Source organism: Solanum tuberosum, unplaced genomic scaffold (genome assembly GCF_000226075.1).
Source record: "Solanum tuberosum cultivar DM 1-3 516 R44 unplaced genomic scaffold, SolTub_3.0 scf00593, whole genome shotgun sequence".
Taxonomy (NCBI): Eukaryota; Viridiplantae; Streptophyta; class Magnoliopsida; order Solanales; family Solanaceae; genus Solanum; species Solanum tuberosum.
This window is the reverse complement of record NW_006239512.1, coordinates 79,299-100,325: the sequence shown is the minus strand read 5'-3', so window position 1 is coordinate 100,325 and position 21,027 is coordinate 79,299. Positions and strand designations below refer to the sequence as shown.

The following is a 21,027-nucleotide window of genomic DNA, read 5'->3' as shown; positions in this document are numbered from 1 at the left end:
AACAGTCACCGGAAATTGACATAGACATACGGTGACTTGTTTGTTCTCACCAATCCTCTGATACCATGTGAGAAATATATGAGAAATATTATTGAATTGTGTATTTAAATTGTTACATTGAGACCCTATTTATAGACTAGATTGGAATCCTTTTCCAACTAGGATTCCTATTCTTATTCCTATTCCTATTCCTATTCTAAGTAGGAAATACTTATATCTATTCTAACAGATCACATTTCATTTTGCACGGTACTTAAGAAATCATAAATAAGTAGATAATTTTACTAATTTACCCCTTAAAAAACTTTTTGGGAATTTTACAAACAAATGTGAATACTTTCAAAAAGAATTAATTGCAAGGGTAATATTGAAAAAAATTAATCAATGCTTTCTTGATTTAGTAAGGTGGACAACTAATATGAGACAACTATTGTTGGTATAATGATCAACTAATATGGGACGGAGGAAGTACCTAATAGGTTAATCATTTGTGTCCAGTCTAAAGGTAATATTGGGTGAGGGGCAGTTGTATGATAAGTGAGCCTTTGCTTCTATTTGTTTAACTACTTTGATTAAAGCCATCCATGTGAATCAATATTTTTGTCAGCAACTCCAGCAGAGATGCTTGTCATTTCAGGTGAGATACTACCTTTTTTGTTTCATTCCGCGGCAAGAACGATGTCTCTGTTGGGCATCACAAAGGTCTGGAGCAAGGTTTTCCTTCTGTTGGTTGTTTATTTGAACTCTCCTCGACTGAAGTTAAGGAATGATGGCATGACCTCTTTCCCATGCCATGCGAAACCTATTGGACATGTGATGCCTTCTCTTATCAGTAGTTTGCTTTAATTTGAATGAAGACTTGACAAGATGGGGTGGCTCAAGTTGAAAGCACTCTCCACTTCCAACCTCGATAATGGGTTTTGAGTCACTGAAAGAGCAAAGTGGGGAAAGGTCGGGGTGGGGTAGATGTAGGTTACCATACAGGAATAAATAATGTAAAGAAAGAGTTTTAGTAGTGAAAAGATAATATTATGTGGTGGAGTTGAGAGATACTGCAGATTTTGCATCTTACTTTTGTTGAATCTTCCAAATAGCTCTGACTTGTTGATTATTTTGGATTTGCAGAATGCAGGTATGGCTACACCACTAATAGAAGTCATTTATGATGTCCTGAAAGCCAAGTGGGACCATGAGAGGACCAAGTTTTCATTGCCTCCATTGATGACTCTAGTGAGTCTGATAAATTATGTTCCATATTCTGTTGAACATTGTCTGTATAACTGTGATCAATTTCTTATCGACTTTTAGTAAGCTGGATGATAAAAGAAATCTGATTTACCTGATAATCATCTCTTTTGTATAACTCTTCTTCTAATTATAAATCTTCACATCCTTTTTTGACCTCCAAGCTCATTGTTGACTGGACATAAGATTGATTATCATGCAGTCATAGTGAACCACAAACAAGTTGCTTAGCCCAACTGCTAAATATTGTTGTCAAATATAGTCACTTTTTGTGGTGCGAGGGTTAAAACACACAAATTTTGCTGTGTTAAGATTAAGTGATTTCTTCAGCTGTGATGGGTAATGAATCTTAGTTGGAAGGTCACTCATGCAGCTTATCATGCATTTGCTAGCCTACTTTAATGAACATTAACATTGAAGTATCCTGTCTAAAATTTTTGACCTTATGCTGGCCCATTATTATGGATTCTTTCTTGCTCTTTTGAGGCTCACTACTACACTCTACTGCTACAAAATTTGACTTATTAATTACCATGTAAATTGTCTGTGGTGCACAGTGTTTCTTCCTTTAAGTTGCTGAAATTGATTGCTAAGCATCTTGCAGTTACTTGGAGAACCGGGCAGTGGAGGATCTTCTACCCCATCAATGGTTGGTGCTGTTAAGAAATGGCAGAAGTCTGATCCTCAGAATTCTCTTGAAACATGGAGAAAGTTGTCAGAAGGGAACTCTGCCTTGGAAATGCACCTTAATACCTTATGTAAATTGGCAGAAAGGAACTACAATGTTTATGAATGTCTCATCAACGCCTGCAGCCTGCTTCCCGCAGAAAAGGTAAAATTCTTTTGGTCAAAATTGAAAAGGAAGTTCAAGATCTAGTATTATGTAGAAATTTTGCGAACTATCCGTATTCAGTACGGAAGTTTTTTGCTTCATTTTATGCTTAATGGTACGTATAATTATCCTTGATGCACTTACCTTCTAACTTGTTCTGGAAAGGCTTACTCTGCTAAGTATCCATGGGTGTTTGAAGTGCTGAAAATTGGCTTAACTTTACTGAGTTGATTCCGAACCATAGCAGTGGTTACTTTCACCTTCTTGATAAGTCATAGAACAATAATTACACCCTCAATCCCAAGTTGCTTGGGGTTGGCTACCTTCTTGATTAGTCATTCTCACTAAAAAACCACATGAAACTACAGCCGTAATAGCTGAAAAATGTATTACTTAAGAGCTAATGGAAACAATTAACACAAACATACTGCAAGTGCAGGCTAACACATGTAGAATAAGGGATTTATTCCCCCTGTAAAAACAAATTCCAAAAGATACCCTCTTCTCAATAATTCCCATTCTACTTCTGATTTTGAACTTTATTTGCTCCTCGCATCATATCAATAAGGAGCGAAGGATGACCTTCTAGTTCCACTATAATAGACTGGCAAGTCTTTCTGAGGCAGTAGAGCCCCCTTCCTCTGAACTTGCGTCCAGTGAATTTTTAAGCCCTCTTTCTGTTAGGAGTCATAATCCTCCTCCTCAAGCATCCTCCTTCGAGTCTTTCAAAGTTGCAACCATTAGCTGGAACAATTTCTCCCTTAACAACAATCATTTTTCTTAGAGAAGCTTCCATTATGTTGTCTCAACACAACAAAAATTCCTTATTTTTAATACCATCACGTTTTGGAGGTAGGTACTGACGATCTAAAAAAGGTCATTCAATTCTTTTCTCCTGCATGTCTGAATGAAATTTTCGAGATCAATTATTTAGACAATCCAAGTAGCTCCTTGCAAATATTTCTGTCTTCAAATCGAGCATCATTACTTTTTGGTTGGATTATGTAATATTCCTTCCACAGTTTATGAAATTTTCTTCTAAAACTCAAGTTTTTTCTGGTTTTCACCCTGACTAGTGGCTTGAGAGAGCAAATGAACCAAGTCAAGCAGATATTGTTAAAGAGTTGTTAGGAGCCCGAGATGCGATGCTTGGAATCAGGTATTATATGCGCAAAATGGGAGAGGCTGCAGGAATTCCGGTAAGTTTGTTGCTACCATGTACTCAAAATCAAAAGCTCTTAGGAGTCAGCTACATTGCTGTCTTCTCCCATTTTTTTAAACCATCTTTCACCATGTGTCAAATTCACAGATAGAGCCTGAATCACAAACTCACCTTCTGGATACAACGATGAGTATGGAGGGGGTTCTGTTGGCTGGTGTTCCTGGTGCTGGTGGATTTGATGCAGTCTTTGCCGTCACTTTGGGGCCTTCAAGCAAAAATGTGACGAAAACTTGGAGTTCACTCAATGTTCTTGCTATGCTAGTGACGGAAGATCCTCGCGGTGTGTCTTTGGAAGATCATGATCCTCGAGCCAAGGAAATTACAGCAGCTGTTTCTTCAATCCAACTTCAATAATGACCCGCAGGTATAGGAGATATTATATCCGATGGTTTTATCATGCTATATGACTACAACATCAGATTTTACCACACAAGAAGGATATATTAGAGCTCTGTACTGTAAGGTCAGAATCACCTTCATCAATAAGCACCAAATGAGTGCCTGTTGTATTTTTACCCAAAACTTTGATCTTGTTAGAATTAGGTCCCTTTTACTTCAGAACTCTGTATGATTTGTGGAATCAAAATGTTAGCTTCATTCCATTGGTGAGTCTTATCTTTTATACTTGGATTAAGTTTGGAGTTTCATGTCCATTCTCTAATTGATCCCACCCCCAAGCATTACCCACCAAGAAATAAACTTTAATTCATCACATAGCTCTCTGAATTTTTCGTTTTATAATGGTGGTGTCCATGCCAGTTTACACATACATCGATTATTTCAGTGGATACTTGTGTTCTCCTATCAACACAAGAATTCCTCAATTGTTCCCGTGTGGGTCTTATTGCATGGTTTATCGTTCCATTGTCACATTTGAAATTATGACAAACAAATAGCAAGAACTTTGGACTCAAAACCCAATCTAAAAATCATTTAAGAAGAAATTTGATTTTTTTAAAACTGATGCTAAATTAGTATATATATACTGCATTGGACTATTGGTATCACTAAAATTAATAATTTCGCTTAACTGATACTAAATGTATTGGTATCATTAAAGTTTCTTGTTGAGAAATTACTCATTAGTCAATGATGTTATAAGAATATATATATATATATACTCATTTGTGGTATCATTAAGGTTTCTGGTTAAAAAATTGTATAATTAATATATAGATAACTTTTATCCTATTTACAAACTAAACATGATATAAAATTAATATATGAATAACCAAGTTATTCATATATTCTTTATTGGACTAAAAAGTAAAAGTAAGAAAAACAAATGGAAAGAGGTGTTTGGATACTAGAGATCCCTAATTAGCCTTTAATCACAGTATTTATACAAAATTCAGTCTCTCTCCATTACATCGACACCGCCAGTTAACAAACTATGGAGAAAGAACACGGCGACCTTCTCCCACTGAACCCTACTCCGGCGGCGGCGACGACGACCGCAGTTGACGCCGGAGATCAGCAGCCACTGCAGCAGTCAACTCGGTCACGTCCGAAGCGGTTCGTGAAGAACCAAATGCCAGACTCCATCCTAAACGATGCAGCACTCAACGCCGCCATATCACTTCTACCTCAAAACTACAACTTTGAAATCCACAAGTGCGTATGGCGAGTACGGACTTCAGGTGCCAAGCGCGTGGCCCTGCAGTTCCCTGAGGGTCTCCTCATGTACTCACTCATCATATCCGATATACTCTCCACATTCACTTCCGCCACTCACTGTTTCATCCTCGGCGATGTGACTTTCGGCGCGTGTTGCGTCGACGATCTCTCGGCAGGAGCTCTTTCCGCTGATCTCCTCATTCATTTCGGCCATAGCTGCCTCGTGCCTATTGATTCCACCACTATCCCATGCCTTTATATATTCGTCGAAATCTCGATCGATGTTCACAGGTTGTTGAATGAACTCAAACTCAATTTTTATAATTCTGATACGTATGACAATATCATTATGGCTGGAACAATTCAATTTGCTTCTGCAATTCGGGCGGTTAAGCCCGAACTTGAAAAAATGGGGTTTAGTATTTTGATTCCTCAAGCTAAACCGTTATCGGCTGGGGAGGTACTCGGCTGTACTGCCCCGAGTGTTAAGAACAGGTTTTCTGATGGGGAGAATGTGGTTTTGGTATTTGTGGCTGACGGTAGGTTTCATTTGGAGGCGTTTATGATAGCGAATCCGGGGATAAAGACTTATAGATATGATCCATTTATAGGGAAGTTGTTTGTGGAGGAGTATGATCATAAGGGAATGAAGGAGGAGAGGAAGAGAGCAATTGAGAAAGCGAGGGGGGTGAAGAATTGGGGGATAGTGCTTGGGACATTAGGTAGGCAAGGGAATCCAAGGATATTGGATAGGTTAGAGAAGAAGATGTCGGAAAAGGGGATGACTTGGACAGTTGTGTTGATGTCGGAGATATCTCCTACGCGGATTGCATTGTTTGAGGATGCAGTGGATGCTTGGATTCAGATTGCTTGTCCGAGGTTGTCAATTGATTGGGGAGATGCGTTTAAAAAGCCTTTGCTAACGCCATTTGAGGCGGAGATTGCATTGGGTGATTTGTCTGGGTGGTGGGAGAGGAAGACATCAGTGAATTCAGATATATGTTGTGATGAAGATATGAAATGTTCAAAGAATGAATCTTGTGGTGCTTGTGATAATGATGGTGAGAAAGTGAAGGAAGAGTCGCAAGTGGATTATCCGATGGATTATTATGCTCAGGATGGTGGGGAGTGGAATTCTTGCTACTCTAAGAAGCCTGCTAGACTTTCACACAGAAATAGTCAATCTTGTAATGGTGCCAGTGCCATCAAATCTAATAGCTGAGCTAACTTGTTCCAGCTGGACATATTGCTGCCATCGTAAATGGAGTTTACACTTCTAAAGTGAGTACCTCCCTCGTATTTTCTGTTGAGGCCTTTTAGCTCAAGTCTCCATGCCCGTAAAGTTACATTCTACGTAGTAAACAAATTATAAATAGTTCCTGTATTTATTACTTTTACAGGACTAATTTGGAATATTATCTTTAACCTTACTTTAGTGGTGTTATTTTGCTATCCTTCTGTGAGTTATATCTATGTAAGTTGGTGTCAAAACTCTAATTATGCGAGACAATAACAAAGTTTAAAAAAAGCATTTATCGTGCTCCTTTGCGTCATGCAGTCTTATCTATTGACCAACCCCAGGAGAGAGTTGCAATCTTGTATCTTGCTATTTCACTTCATGCATCCCTTTATTGACCAACTCCAACAATTTAGGTGCAAGCCCAGCTGTCCAAATTTATTCATCAGTTCCAGTAGAAACGGTATTTTTTTTTTTGAAGAACAGTCTGCCACTTTGTTAAGATATTTAATAGGTAAAATACAGTGGGCTTTCAGGGGAGGCTTAGATCAAGTGAATCATTATGGTGACAGTAATCCGTCTTCGTGATAGACTCGTCCTAGAATGTGAGGGATCCAGTTGCATTTCATATATGCATCTTCTTTTTCTGTCTTTTCTTTCTACATTCCTATTGTTGTAGCTTCCTTGCATCACATAGGTTAAGAGATGTGAGATATAGAATGTCTGCTGAGTGATGGTATATTATGTCTCTACAAAGGTTGATTGCATAAAAAACTGGGCTTCTCTATTTCTTATCATTCATGTTATATGCTTGTTGTTAGGGTGGAATGAAAAAAGGGTGATGCTAAGGCTATATAAGTATGGAGAAACCACCTGCTACCTTTATCCACGGCCATGATTTATTCAGTCCTAGAAAGGATTTTCAAATGAATCTGGGTTTTCACTGAGGCGCCATTAAAGGGAAGGCTGGAAAGTTCACGAATGAAATGCGTGTGGTATCTTGCTTAGATATTTTTAAAAATTGCTAGCTCTTTTTGTCTTAGCGTCATTGTTAAACTTTTAAGGTTTGATGAAAGATGATTCTTTTAATTTGTATATCTTTTGAGAGGATGTACTATGTATCATACTTATTCAATGAAGGAAGAGTTGTGTTATTTCTTTAGTTCTAGTTATGTTTTGAATATCAACTCATTAGCATACATCCCATATTTTATTTTTGCTCATAAAAAAAAACATACAGCCCATACCAGGTACTTAGTAATTTTGTTGGTGGAATATTATATCCATGAAGAATATTCAGATAATTCTCCAAGATTTTTGCACTAAGCACAGCTAAGAAGAATTGACAAGTGAAACGGAAATGAGTTGGGTTCAAGTATTTGGACCATACATTTTTTGAGTTGTATCATAGAATCAATCGATAATAATGTAAAAGATACAACACTAACATAAAACATAGTATTGTCTACGGTACAAAGAAAATCTTTTTAACATTATTATAGAAATTTACATGCAACTGTGTTTGAATTTTTACACACACAATACCATCATGCTTCTTTGGCATAGCAATAGTACCTTGACAAAGTTGAGCAATCCATCAACAAATCCCAGATTCCTCCAACAATTTAAGCAGACTATGTTCAGGTGCACTCATTGATGGAAGAATAACCCGATTCATGGGTATTGTTCGAGTTGCCATAGAGTCGGTAGCTCTTCCTTCAGGCCTTCTAATTCGCACAGAAGACCCTCTCTCCTTCCATATTCTTCCCTCCTGTAACTCAAGAATTATACAAATTCCAGTTAGCAGTTCTAACAAGTACAATGAAGGAGCCGGGAGTATTCAAAAATACAAATATTAAGTTTTGGACCTATAAATTCAAAAAAAATAATAAAGAATCTTGAAATCATTAACTTTAAATCTTGAATCCACCTCTAGAGACGAGTATTTACACATACTCGATAGAACATATACACATGACTACTTCAGAGACATATAGGGGGAGTTGAAGACCTTACATTTAGTACTGAAGGTTCTGGAAAGGGACATTGAATTGGTCGATCAATCTCAAGAGGCTCAGAGGGGTGTTTAACTGGCTTGAACTCAACTGCAAATTCAATACCATGAGGCGTCCCAGAGAAAGCCCTGTCTATAGTAGCCTCTGAATTTGGGGGAAACACTTCCCTTTCATCCTGCAATCAAATTACATCATAAAATTTCTATAACTAAATCTCCGCGGCGCGCTTAGGAAACAAGTCCTAAATGGCGTTCTAACAGAGAAATTTTCAGTTGAGAGCGATTCTCATATTAGTGCTATGTTTTCTAATCATAAGCTAAATAACTTGACAACTAAATACCAATATGACGAGTTTAATTATCATGTCAATTCATGGTGGAATAGAAGAATCAGAACAAACTTTTATTTTATGTGATCAGACCAAAAGTAAGACTAGGCACTACAAAAGATTTCGTAAATTAGCACAATATAGAGACTGAAAACAAAAACAAAAACGCCAAGAATCAGTCAACCAGAAGACAATTTGTTACAAGGACAAAATTTATTTACATACAAGTGCACTTTGAGTTCGACGATGGCCAGCTCTGCTCACAGAAAATCTTGAAAAAATGCCCACCATATTTGCCTCTTGATCTTCTTCTTTTTTCACATGTAAAGTTCAACTAAATTCATCAATACTTTTAATACAAAACATAAATTTATGTGTACAAATTTGTAATCCGGAAAAGAAAGAAAAAACAGGCACGTAACAAGTTAGCTTGGCTAGTCGGGTTTTGTGTGGATTCGGTGAGTCAATAATACTACTTAATTTTGGGAGTTAAAAAAAATGAATAAGTGGTGTTTAGATTGGCTTAAAAGTTGGTTAAATCTACTTTTAAGTTAGTTTTTGATTTCTGAAAGTGTTTGATAAATATAAAAAATAATTTAAAATAAGTCAAAAATGACTTAAAATAAGTTGAAAAGTATTTGGCAAGGTAAAAATTACTTAGAATAAGTTTAAAATGACTTAAAATAAGTCAAAAACAAAAAGTAGGTCTTCTCGTATTTTTTATTTTTTGATTTAAAAGTCATTTGAGTTTGACTTATTATTTTTAGCTTAAAAACTACTTTTTTAAGTCAATCCAAACGGACTCTAAGTACAAAGTGTTGGTTAAAGAATCATTAATAATTTCTCTTTTCGTTTTACTTTATATAGCATTGTTTAATTAGGCATTGAATTCAAACCTAAAAATTGTCATATTGTTTTAAAACAAATTAAAATGAGGAAAACGACAAGTAGAAAGAAAGACGGTGGAACTTAGATGAAGTGTCATGTGTTGTTTTAGTTTAAGTGGGTACACTTGTCTCTGTTAGATACGCAATCTTTATTATTTCTTTCATTCTTGTCTCTCTCTGCTCATCTGGGTCCCTTTAGTTTCTATGCCAGCAACCGTCTCTTCTATAGTTTTTTTTTTGTTTTTTTTAAATGTAGCTGAGAACGGTTGAAATTATCCCTCAATTTTTATTTAACGGTTAGTTTTATCCTCTGTTATATTACGTGATTGTCAATAATTTTACCATCCGTATCCTTCAATTGGATGGAAAACCATCTTCCTCCTTTGCATCATGATGATGGGTTTGATTACTTTTTTGCTCCTTTGAATTTAGCTACAACACTTTTTTAGTACTTGATTTGATATCAACTATATATATATATATATATTAATTTACCACTAATTGGGGTTCATAAACAGTGGCGGAACTAGAAATTTCACAAAGGGTGTCCAGAAATAGCATAATAAAAGTTCTTTTAAAAAAATAGAACTAGTGAGATTCGCACAGACGAGCGCTTCCTCATTCCAAAGAGGTGAAATCATTAGGCTATAACAGTTTGTTATGTTAGGGTATTCAAAGTATGTTATTCATTTCGTATATCTTTTTATTTGTATGTATGATTTTTTTTACTACCACGTGGCTATGCCACTGTTCATAGATAACAAATTTAGTGCCCTATAATTTTCAAAGTGAAAGAAAAAAGAAAAAAAAGGAGAAAAGGAGAGGGGAGGATGGCGCCATGGTGGTTGTACTTTTCTATATTTATTAAATATATAAATTTTATTTCAAAAATTAAAGAATTTATATCTGAAATCAAATCAAGCATTAGTTAGTGATTTGACAGTTATTCTCCAAATCATTGAAATAGTCAGACTAAACATTTTTGTTCAAACCTATGAACAATTTTATCTGGCAATAACAAAAGTATTCCCTCTGGTCCATATTAAACAAATTATTGAAACCCTTTTCATAGTTCAAAATAATTGAATTATTTAAAATCTATGAGAATTGTTGAGACATTTTTTTTATATTTACCCTTCATTTAATGAGCTTCTTATCTACTTTACATTTTTTAGGAGAAAAGTTTAAGAATAATCGCAAGGATAATAATGAAAAATAGTCTTTAATTTATGTCTTTAAATATTTTTCATAAAAAAATATGACATACTCTTACAACTCACTTAATATGAATTTGAGAAAATATTTACGATCCATATAATCTCCTAATTAATAGAGTAGAAAAGTTGCATAAGTTGGCCTATAATTTTCAGAGCAAAAGAAAGAAGGAAAAAAAGGAGAAAAGAAGGAGAGGAGAGGGGAGGATGGCGCCGTGTGGTTGTACTTTTCTACATTTATTAAATGTATGTAAACTTTATTTCAAAAATTAAAGAATTTATATCTGAAATCAAATCAAGCATTAGTTAGTGATTTGACAGTTATTCTCCAAATCATTGAAATAGTCAGACTAAACATTTTTGTTCAAACCTATGAACAATTTTATCTGGCAATAACAAAAGTATTCCCTCTGGTCCATATTAAACAAATTATTGAGACCTTTTTTATAATTCAAAATAATTGAATTATTTAAAGTCTGAGAATTGTTGAGACATTTTTTTATATTTACCCTTCATTTAATGAGCTTCTTATCTACTTTACATTTTTTAGGAGAAAAGTTTAAGAATAATCACAAGGATAATAATGAAAAATGGTCTTTAAATATTCTTCATAAAAAAATATGACATACTCTTACAATTCACTTAATATGAATTTGAGAAAATATTTACGGTCCATATAATCTCCTAACTAATAGAGTAGAAAAGTTGCATAAGTTGGGTGTACCTAAAATTATTGAGCTAAACTAGGTACTTAGCATAGAAGAAAAATTACTAGTCTATTACTAGGAATTAATACGAATTAACAAGTAACAAACCAGAATAATCCAGCTAAATGAACGAAAATAAATACTTCCTAGTGGGGAAGTAGGGAGCCTTTTTTAATCACCATACAAGTCAAATCAATGTTCGGCTGCAAAAAATTGAAGAGAAAATAATGGAACTTCCCATCCTTGTCTTCTCCATCTCACTAATTTTCTGTTGTTTCTTCATCACACTGTTAATTCACAATACTAAATCCACCAGGAAGCTACCACCAGGTCCTACTGGCCTCCCGATAATCGGCTCACTCCTCCAACTCGGCTCAAAACCCAACCATTCACTAGCCGAGCTAGCCAAAATCCATGGCCCTCTCATGACTCTGAAACTCGGCTCGATCACCACCGTTATAGCCTCCTCCTCCGAAACAGCCAAAGAAATCCTCCAAAAACACGACAAAACATTCTCGGCTCGCATAATTCCCGATGCGGTCTCTTCCCAACCGAATCGGGAAGCCACATTGTCATGGATCCCGCCTGACAACATGTGGAGGAACAAGAGAAGAATATGTAACACGCAAATGTTCAATAACCAAAGGCTTGATTTACTTCAAGAGCTTCGTCACCAAAAGGCGGAACAACTAGTGAGCCATATAAGGAGCCAGTGTGAGAGTGGCTCAGCTGTTGATATAGGACGCGTGGCATTCACGACGACGTTGAATTTAATATCGAACATGATTTTTTCGATCGATATGGTGGATCCGGAATTTAAAAAGGCTCATGAGTTTAAGGAATTGGTATGGACGATTATGGAGGATGGCGGGGTACCGAATCTGTCGGATTATTTTCTGGTTTTAAAGTGGTTAGATTTGCAAGGAGTACGGAGGCGTATAAGGCCAGCGTATTTAAGGTTACATGAAATATTTGAACAACTTATTGAGCAGAGAGTAGAAGCTAGAGGGTCTGGCCAGATGATAAAGAGAGACGGAGATTTTTTGGATGTACTACTTGATTATTGTAAAGATGAAGGTTCTGGATTTGATCGTAAAACTATCAAGCCGATTATCCTTGTAAGTGTTTTTTCTTAGATTAAATTTGTGTTTTTTCTTCTTTGACTTATATTTGTGTGCCATTGACAGGATTTATTTATTGCTGGAAGTGACACATCGGCTCTAACTATAGAATGGGCAATGGCAGAACTTCTTCGAAAACCTGAAGAACTCAACAAAGTACGACAAGAAATAATCCAACAAATAGGAACAAAAAGGGCAGTTAAAGAATCAGACATGGACAAACTCCCATACCTTCAAGCAGTTGTAAAAGAAACCATGAGACTTCATCCAGCAGCTCCATTACTCTTACCTCATAAAGCCCAACACGACGTACAAGTGTTGGGCTTTACCGTGCCTAAGGACAGTCAAGTTTTAGTGAACGCTTGGGCCATTGGAAGAGATCCCAAGACATGGGAAAGGCCACTAGAGTTTCTGCCTCTAAGATTCATGGAATCTAGTCTGGATTATAAAGGTGGAGATTTTGAGTTTATACTGTTTGGCGCGGGTAGGAGAATATGTCCAGGAATGCCGCTGGCTATAAGAATGGTGAATTTGATATTGGCTTCTATTATTCAACCATTTAATTGGAAGTTAGCAGATGGAATGACACCGGAGAAATTGGACATGGAGGAACAGTTTGGAGTTACTTTAAGGAAGGCTATTCCTCTTGTTGCAATACCTAGTATCACTACATCAAACAATTAATTAATATCAATAGTTTAATTATATTTTTAGCGGCAATTAACACTCTTCGTATATGTCCTTAAAGCCTTTAGCGACATTGATTCTAATGACACTTAACTAATGTCGGTAAAGACTTTAGCACTCTTTATTAATGTCTATATTTATTGCCGTTAAAAGTTATTTTTATGGTAGTGTATGGAATAAAACAAGGTTATACTGTATATTTTAAAGTCTTTGTTTATCTTAATGGCTTTATCCCTTTCTGAGCATGTATGAGATTCTTAACGTGCCCTTTTACGTAATGAATGCCCTTTTGATTCTCAAAAGTTACAACTAGTTTGATTTTTGGATCAATTTTGGTTATAAGATCGGATATTCTAGGTGTTGGTGAATGGTGACTAACATAAGTGATATCTTACTCTGTGGTTGTGCAGATATAATCCATTATTATTAAGTTGATCTCAAGTTTAACTTTTTGGAGTTTAAAAAGAATTGATATATATATATATATATGATTATTATTTTTTTAAATATTTTTACTTTAGCAGGAAGTAGGAGTAGTCAAAGCTTCAAAATAGATATCAAATATTAGGTCGAAAACTAATCAAGAAGACAAACTTTTTTTGAAAAAAATGTTTTCCCTCCAAGCCTTTTGAATTTTTTGACCTGATTAATTCAATTTTTTGTTGCATAAAGTTTATTTAATGAGAAACCATACACTCCCTTCCAAAATAAATTTCATTCTTTAATTTTCTATATTTCACTTATAATTCTGGATCTAGATTTGATTTCATAAGTAAAAGATATCAAATTTGCTGTATTTAAAGTTTTAAACCATACAAATCCAACAAGTCTTGAAATATGTGAGAGATTACTTAACATTTCAAAATAATATTTGTGGATAGATTGTAGAAAGTTGTCGACACAATATGGCAGATGAGCCACTCGTGTTATATTAACTCACTTGCAACATGACACTAGTGGTACGTAGCAGTACTGTATAGTCGATCCATTTTTCGGTTGGATTAGATTCCTTTTTTCGAGATAGGCTCAAGCTTATCCCTAAATAGATCAAAACACATGTATATCTAAATAAGCTCTACACAAGTCCTATTTTTGTAATCTATTAACTTAGAGTGGACAAGAATTGAAGAGAAAATAATGGAACTTCCCAACCTTGTCTTTTTCATCTCACTAATTTTCTTCTGGTTCTTCATCAAACCATATCTCTATTTCAAATCCAGCAAAAAATTAAAGCTACCACCCGGTCCTACTGGTCTCCCAATAATCGGCTCAAGACCAAACCAATCACTAGCCAAAATCCACGGCCCTCTCATGACTTTAAAACTCGGCTCGATCACCACCGTTATAGCCTCCTCTCCCGAAACAGCCAAAGAAATCCTCCAAAAACGCGACAAAACATTCTCGGTTCCCGATGCGGTCGCCTCCCAACCGAATCATGAAGCCACTATAGCATGGGTTCCGCCCGACAATGTACTGATTTTATTAAGTGTTTAAATTTTTCTATAAAAAATTGAGATAGAACACTAATGTACTGATTTTATTAAGTGACTATGTGTGTTGATATTATATGTCAGGATTTGTTCATTGCCGGAAGTGATACATCGGCCTCAACAACAGAATGGTGAATTTGATGTTGGCTTCTATTATTCAACCATTTAATTGGAAGTTACCAAAAGGGATGACACCAGAGAATTTGGATATGGAGGAACAGTTTGGAGTTACCTTGAGGAAGGCTATTCCTCTTGTTGCAGTTCCGAATGTGGAAAAAAAGTGAACTCATGCTATATATTTAAATTAATTTAACAATTTTAATAATGAGATTCTGATATGTATGTATTGAAATAACATTAAGTTGGAAAAATGAAGAAAATCAATAGCTTGTTTTTGCTTCGAGATCTCTGCTTGTGGCGGTGATTTTATTGTTTATGATGAACTTACAGTTCTTTTTAATCAATAATTTATTACTTCTATGTCCTAATTTATGCCACATTTTTTTATTTTTCAAGAATGAAACAATTTAAGTTTGATCCGAATTTTACGCGTGAAATTTTCAAATTTTTTGAAATGAAATTTATATATACTTGTAAGCTACGTAAAAAGTACTATAAGTCACAATAGTTGATAATTTAAAATAATTAAGAGATAAATGAAAAATTAACGATCAAAGATATTTTTGTTTGAATTTCGAAATCTGAAAAATGCCATATAAATTGAGACGGAGGGAGTATTATTTATTTATTTTGATAAATATCATATTTTAAAAATTAAATAATTTTTGTGAGGAAATAATTTTAAGAAACCTGGATCAATTCCTCATGAAGTCAGACTCTTTTTTGAGATTTTCTTGTTTTTTTCTTTTCAATTTTGGATTAAATCTTTTAAAATTTGTATATAAATAAAAAACCATTTTTTAAAAAACAAATAGATCGAAGTTTAAATAATTTGAGAGTGGATTTGACGTGAAAATGATGTGGTGATATTTGGCAATGGCATGGCGCATATGTTTAATGCACTTTTTAGTGTGAGGCTGTGCTAAAGTAAGTTTGGCGGTCTGACGGTGATTTATTTATTTTCTCTTTATATTTAATATAATTTTATAAATGTGGTACGAGGAGAATAATGTCTATGCATATTTTATTCCTACACCTTGAAAGGTAGAATGAAGTTATATTCGATAGATCATCAAATCAAATAAAAAATTTGATAAATCACAATAATTATTAACTTAAAATATATAAATTTTAACAGATATATAAGAAATTTGATTGACTTTTGAATTTCTATCGGTAACACATGACATAAGAAATGATATATATAATTTGAAAATGACATAAAAAAACACTATAAATCACAATAATAAATAACTTGAAATATTTGAAAGACATAAAGATTTGGCTGATACTTGAAATTCTATTTTGTACCTCGTAAATTATAACATAGGGAATAATATATATTATATGAAAATTATATATGTAAAATATATTATATATAAATCACAATAATTAATAACGTTAAATATTTAAAAATCATATAAAATTTGAATAACTTTCTATATTTAATTATGTCACATAAATTAAGATTAAGACAGTAACATATATTATGTCTGTACTGATATCCATGCTTGTCTAGTATATCTCTACTATATATAAGTCTACAAGCAGGCATCTGTTCGTCAACATGCCTGCTTGTATAACAAGGGTAGTTTTGATATTTTCTTATTTTTTTGCTCCTTGCAACTTTTGTATATTAGTGCTTTGTAGTTTGTACCTTTTCCTTTTGAGACATGAACCGATTGATATTTACATAATTACACATATGTCTATCAAATATTTGTATTCTCAATTTATCTTTGTGGGCCCAACCAACTTTATCTTATCGGCTGAGAATATGTCACGATCCAGACCGTCATGATTGACACCCACACTAATCTTCCGGTGGGAGAGCCACTACTACAATCCAAACCAAGCAACTAAACCAAAAATTAAAGCATTTAAGTTATGAAAGCAAGTTAAATAGCTAAAGACAAAAGTTTTCATAAACTTCAAAAATATCTAACTAACAATGCGGAAAACACACCTAGAACCTGAAAGTCAATGTACCAAAACATCTAACAAAGAACCAAAGTCTAAACAAGAAAGATCACAACCCCAAACTAACAACTAATAACTAACTAGAAAAGTCTAAGTCCGAAATGGTGGACATAGACAAAAGAGAACCCATGGCAGCCCGGAAGAATTGACTCACCATTGAATTCGAACAATGTTCATTGATCTTCTAAGCAAGGTCTGTCAATAGCCGCTTGAAGATGCCATGTACTTAACAAGAAAGAGCAAGTACAGTATCAGTACACAACCACAGTGTACTGGAAGGATCATGCGGCTATCCCACTAAGTGCAACATAAGCAAGTCAATACAACATTACAAACGTGCAACATACCGAACATATACAATATCGATTATCACATGCTTAACAATACACATTTATAACAAGTCATTGGTCCTCTCATGGAACCCAAACCCGGATTGTTAGCATACCGGAACGTGGTACCCGATCCAATGTTATCCCGGAACGTGGCAACCGATCCCAATTAGTATACCGGAACTCGGTATTCTAGCATACCGGAACGTGGTACCCGATCCAATGTTTATCCCGGAACGTGGCAACCGATCCCAATTAGTATACCGGAACTCGGTATTCGATCCAATCAACACACCACAATCACAATCACAATCACAATCACAAGTACATTCTAAATAATCATACAATCAAGAAGTGATTCATCGCATATAGTTATTTATCTATTTCATTTACAACAAGTATGATCAACAATGCAACATTCGCATACATACATGTATCATAATGAAACAAGAACAAGCATACCTCACACAATCATAAAAATCACAACCATCACCTACCTCGAAACAAGTTTGAAACCCTAAGAAACTTGATCCTTCCCTTTCCGGATTCGTTCCGCTTGTTCTTGGTATACAAACAATCATAATAACACGGGAATCAATAAACAATCACTAATTACCTGAATCGCTAACAATTCTATGAACCCTAGATCATACCCATGATCCCAAGCATCAAAATAGGGTTGTTACCATCATATAATCTAGATCAAAACCCTCCCCTATCGATAATTACCCATTCTATTATGTTCTACGGATCGAAAAACGGATTCGGGGAGTGAAAAACTTTCCTTTAGCCTCAAGAATGGTGAAAAACAAGTAGGAGTCGCTGGGGTTTGTTCTTTAGCTCTAAAAATCGAAAAGTGCAAAATAAGGTCGTTTAGGGATTTATTAACGACCTTAAGTCGCGTCGAGCCCGTCACAGCGACCCTCACCCCACTGTAGCGTCCCCGCCAGAGCGGCTTGCACGAACCAGTGAGCTATTTAAAGAATTCCAAAATCCCCATTTTCTCAACACACCTCTAACCCACGACTCTCAAAAAATACCCTTCACGCTAAGATCTATTCCGGGAGTTCTACTCACCCGAATTCAATTTCGTAAAGTCGTACGGATTCCTTAACGAGTTATCTATCCACCCATGTAATCATAATCATAAATAAATCACCCAATTGTTACCAGATTTCCCTACACCTTAATGACTCCGATTTTGTCCAAATATGAACTAGGTTGGGAAAATTCAAATATTACGGAAAAAAATTCCGATCCCAAATTTTCCCCGTTGGCATTTCTATAACGACAGAAATAGATCGTTACAAAAAATAATCAGGTTCTTTAGAAACTTCAAAAATAAGTAAAAAAAAATGAATCTTAAGAAACCACAAAGAGAAGCTAAAGAGAAAAAAATCACATCATTTTCTATTATTTTTTTTCATGATTTGTCTCATCTAGAATAAAAAATAATAATATTAAAAATATAATTACAATAGAAAAAAGTGATAGTTATAAGTATTAGACATGTCAAAACCAAACCATGCAAGGATGTCTAACATTAATATTCTCTAGAAACTACAAAGAGAAAAAAAAACAAATTATTTTTTCCCAAAAAATCTCATGATTCGTATAATCAAGAATAAAATAAATAAATATATAATTACAGTAAAAAAAAGTGATAATTATATTATGCATGTCCAAACATTTTACCTTGTAAAATCCAATTATGTAAAACATTCTTCATTATACATATCTCTCCTGCAAAATAAGATCAAAGAAGACAAAAATGACCAACCAAAGTAGCACAAAATGAAGAATAAGAAAAATGAAATTAAAATAATATCATACACATCTCAAGATAAGTTTTTACAAGTGTCATTTTAAGGAGTTGTAAATTTGTATATTAAATAATATGAAGGTTAAGAGTTATAGATATTACTAAATTAATTAAGATTTAAATTTATGTAATTGAAGAGGTATGAAATTAGAAGATGATTTTATAAAATAAAATAATTGAGAAAAATTAGAAAAAATGTCAAAAAACCACAAAAAAGATAAATAAGATCCTTGGTCATTGAGAGGTGCCACATCACTTCTTTTCTATCCAACTTTATATATATAATTGTTTAGGGCCTATTTGGAAGGACACCCTGGTAATTAGATTTGGTGTAATTGGTGTAATTACACTGTCTTGTCATGTTTGGAAGGACAGGTAATTACTTGGTCAGCATGTAATTGGTGTAATTGGCATGGGGTAATTACACTCTACAATTCACAGGCAGAGGCTGTGAATTGCTGATAGTTACATGATGTAATTACCACCTGATTACTTTTTCAGTTTTTTTAATTTCTATTTTTATTTATTTTTGTTTTATTTTTTATACTTCTATTATTTTAATTTCTTTTTTCTTTTATTTTTATTATTCTAAAATTTGTAGAAGTCTATTTTTTATTTTATATTATTATATTTCATTTTATTCTTGTTCTCAATCTTACTTTACGTGATTTTATGTAATTTTCTCGTATTATCTATTTCTTTATGCCATGTTTATTTTCTCATTAGCATAATTTTATTAGTATTCTAATTTTTAAATTAAAATAGAATTTATTGTTAAGTAAGGTTATAGACTTACATTTTCTTTATTATGAAGAAATAAAAATAAATCATATTTATTGCTAAGGCTGGGCACCGGAACGGGTTGTACCGGTACCATTCTGGTCCGTTCCGGTCCGATAGTATTCGGGACGGGATGGGATACATTGAACCGGTACACGGAACGAAATGGTACCATGATTTGGTACCGATATACCGGTACCGGTTCATTCCGTTCCGGTCCGGTCCCGGTAAATCTTTTTTAATTAAAATAAAAAATAATATTTTTGTCATTATTTACTTTTATTAGCATTTCTTTTTTGTTTATTTAATTTTTTTAAAATTACAAACTTAAGTTATTTAACTTACAAGTTATAAGTATAACTTAATAACTTATAAACTTCAAAAGATTCAAATCTTTAAAACTTATAACATAACTACATAAGCTCAAAAACTAAAAAAAAAACTTTATTAAACTCAACTTACAAACTTATATACGTAAAAATTAAAAAAAAAATCTTTAAAATAAACTTAAGTAAAATTATTATAAATTTTAAAACTTAAATACTATAAACTAATATAACTTAGAAAAATAAAAAAAACATTCATATTTTCGTAATTCAAAATAACTCAAAAAAAATAATTATTTTTTGAAATAGCTATATGTGCCGTCCCGTTTATCCCATCCCGTTCCGTTCCGGTCCATTCCGGTCCGTCCCGGTTCTATCCCGGTATTTAGTGGGACGTGACGGAACTGAGCCTCCATCCCGATAGTTCCGGTCCGGTTCATCCCGGTACCGGTCAACAACCCGGTCAAACCGTCCCGGTTCGTTCCGGTCCGGTGCCCAGCCTTATTTATTGCTATGTTGAAATTTGTTATAAGAGTATTATGTTAAATTTTTTGTTTTGAATTTATAACTTATGTTATATTTTCAGTTTCATTTGTTTTAGTAATATTGAATTTACATTGCATGTCATTTTTTAATTAGACTTGATAGATTATATTTTTGTCAAACATTTAATACTTTATGATATTTTATTTATATATTGCTATTCTTTTTATCAAACATGCATTTGTCAATGTTCGTAGAAACTTCATACTTTCAGTTGTTACGATCAATTCAATTGAAATATATTAATTTGAAAAAATATAAATCAATTATTTTTTATATTAGCTACAGTAAATATGTTTATTAATTAATATATTTTTGAAAAAATAATATATATCTTAAATATTTAATTTAATGTCATTTATAAAATTTCTTATTTGACATGCTTTTACAATTCACTTAATATGAATTTGAGAAAATATTTACAGTCCATATAATCTCCTAATTAATAGAGTAGAAAAGTTGCGTAAGTTGGGTACACCTAAAGTAATTGAGCTAAACTAAGTAGCATAGAAGAAAAATTACTAG

General features: G+C 33.9%; 4 protein-coding genes across 5 annotated transcripts in view; 3 read left to right on the top strand and 1 right to left on the bottom strand.

The window, feature by feature from the left end:
• The window catches only part of LOC102581852 (probable phosphomevalonate kinase), a 15,115-nt gene extending 11,182 nt beyond the window's left edge, over positions 1 to 3,933 (top strand). The window contains exons 8-11 of the mRNA XM_006365905.2: positions 1,126 to 1,230; positions 1,850 to 2,077; positions 3,154 to 3,276; positions 3,387 to 3,933. Of these exons, the coding sequence (XP_006365967.1) occupies positions 1,126 to 1,230; positions 1,850 to 2,077; positions 3,154 to 3,276; positions 3,387 to 3,653 (723 nt within the window). The 3' untranslated portion in view covers positions 3,654 to 3,933. The remainder of the gene's footprint in view (positions 1 to 1,125; positions 1,231 to 1,849; positions 2,078 to 3,153; positions 3,277 to 3,386) is intronic.
• Positions 3,934 to 4,577: 644 nt separating this feature from the next.
• Positions 4,578 to 7,321, top strand: LOC102581184 (diphthamide biosynthesis protein 1). 2 transcript variants are annotated; one of them, XM_006365904.2, is made up of 2 exons: positions 4,578 to 6,197; positions 6,975 to 7,321. In XM_006365904.2, exon 1 carries the CDS (start codon positions 4,693 to 4,695, stop codon positions 6,136 to 6,138), a length of 1,446 nt encoding a protein of 481 aa, XP_006365966.1. In that variant the 5' UTR covers positions 4,578 to 4,692; the 3' UTR covers positions 6,139 to 6,197; positions 6,975 to 7,321. The 2 variants fall into 2 exon arrangements, with proteins under 2 accessions (XP_006365966.1, XP_015160163.1); XM_015304677.1 differs by lacking the exon at positions 6,975 to 7,321 and adding an exon at positions 6,570 to 6,968.
• Positions 7,322 to 7,518: 197 nt separating this feature from the next.
• LOC102580846 (uncharacterized) lies at positions 7,519 to 8,955 on the bottom strand. The gene is made up of 3 exons (XM_006365903.2): positions 8,722 to 8,955; positions 8,170 to 8,343; positions 7,519 to 7,924 (listed from the first exon to the last, which is right to left on the bottom strand). Exons 1-3 carry the CDS (start codon positions 8,785 to 8,787, stop codon positions 7,751 to 7,753), a joined length of 414 nt encoding a protein of 137 aa, XP_006365965.1. The 5' UTR covers positions 8,788 to 8,955; the 3' UTR covers positions 7,519 to 7,750.
• A 2,519-nt stretch (positions 8,956 to 11,474) lies between these two features.
• On the top strand, positions 11,475 to 13,124 carry LOC102580494 (geraniol 8-hydroxylase-like). The gene is made up of 2 exons (XM_006365902.2): positions 11,475 to 12,422; positions 12,492 to 13,124. Exons 1-2 carry the CDS (start codon positions 11,532 to 11,534, stop codon positions 13,107 to 13,109), a joined length of 1,509 nt encoding a protein of 502 aa, XP_006365964.1. The 5' UTR covers positions 11,475 to 11,531; the 3' UTR covers positions 13,110 to 13,124.
• The last annotated feature ends 7,903 nt before the right edge of the window (positions 13,125 to 21,027 follow it).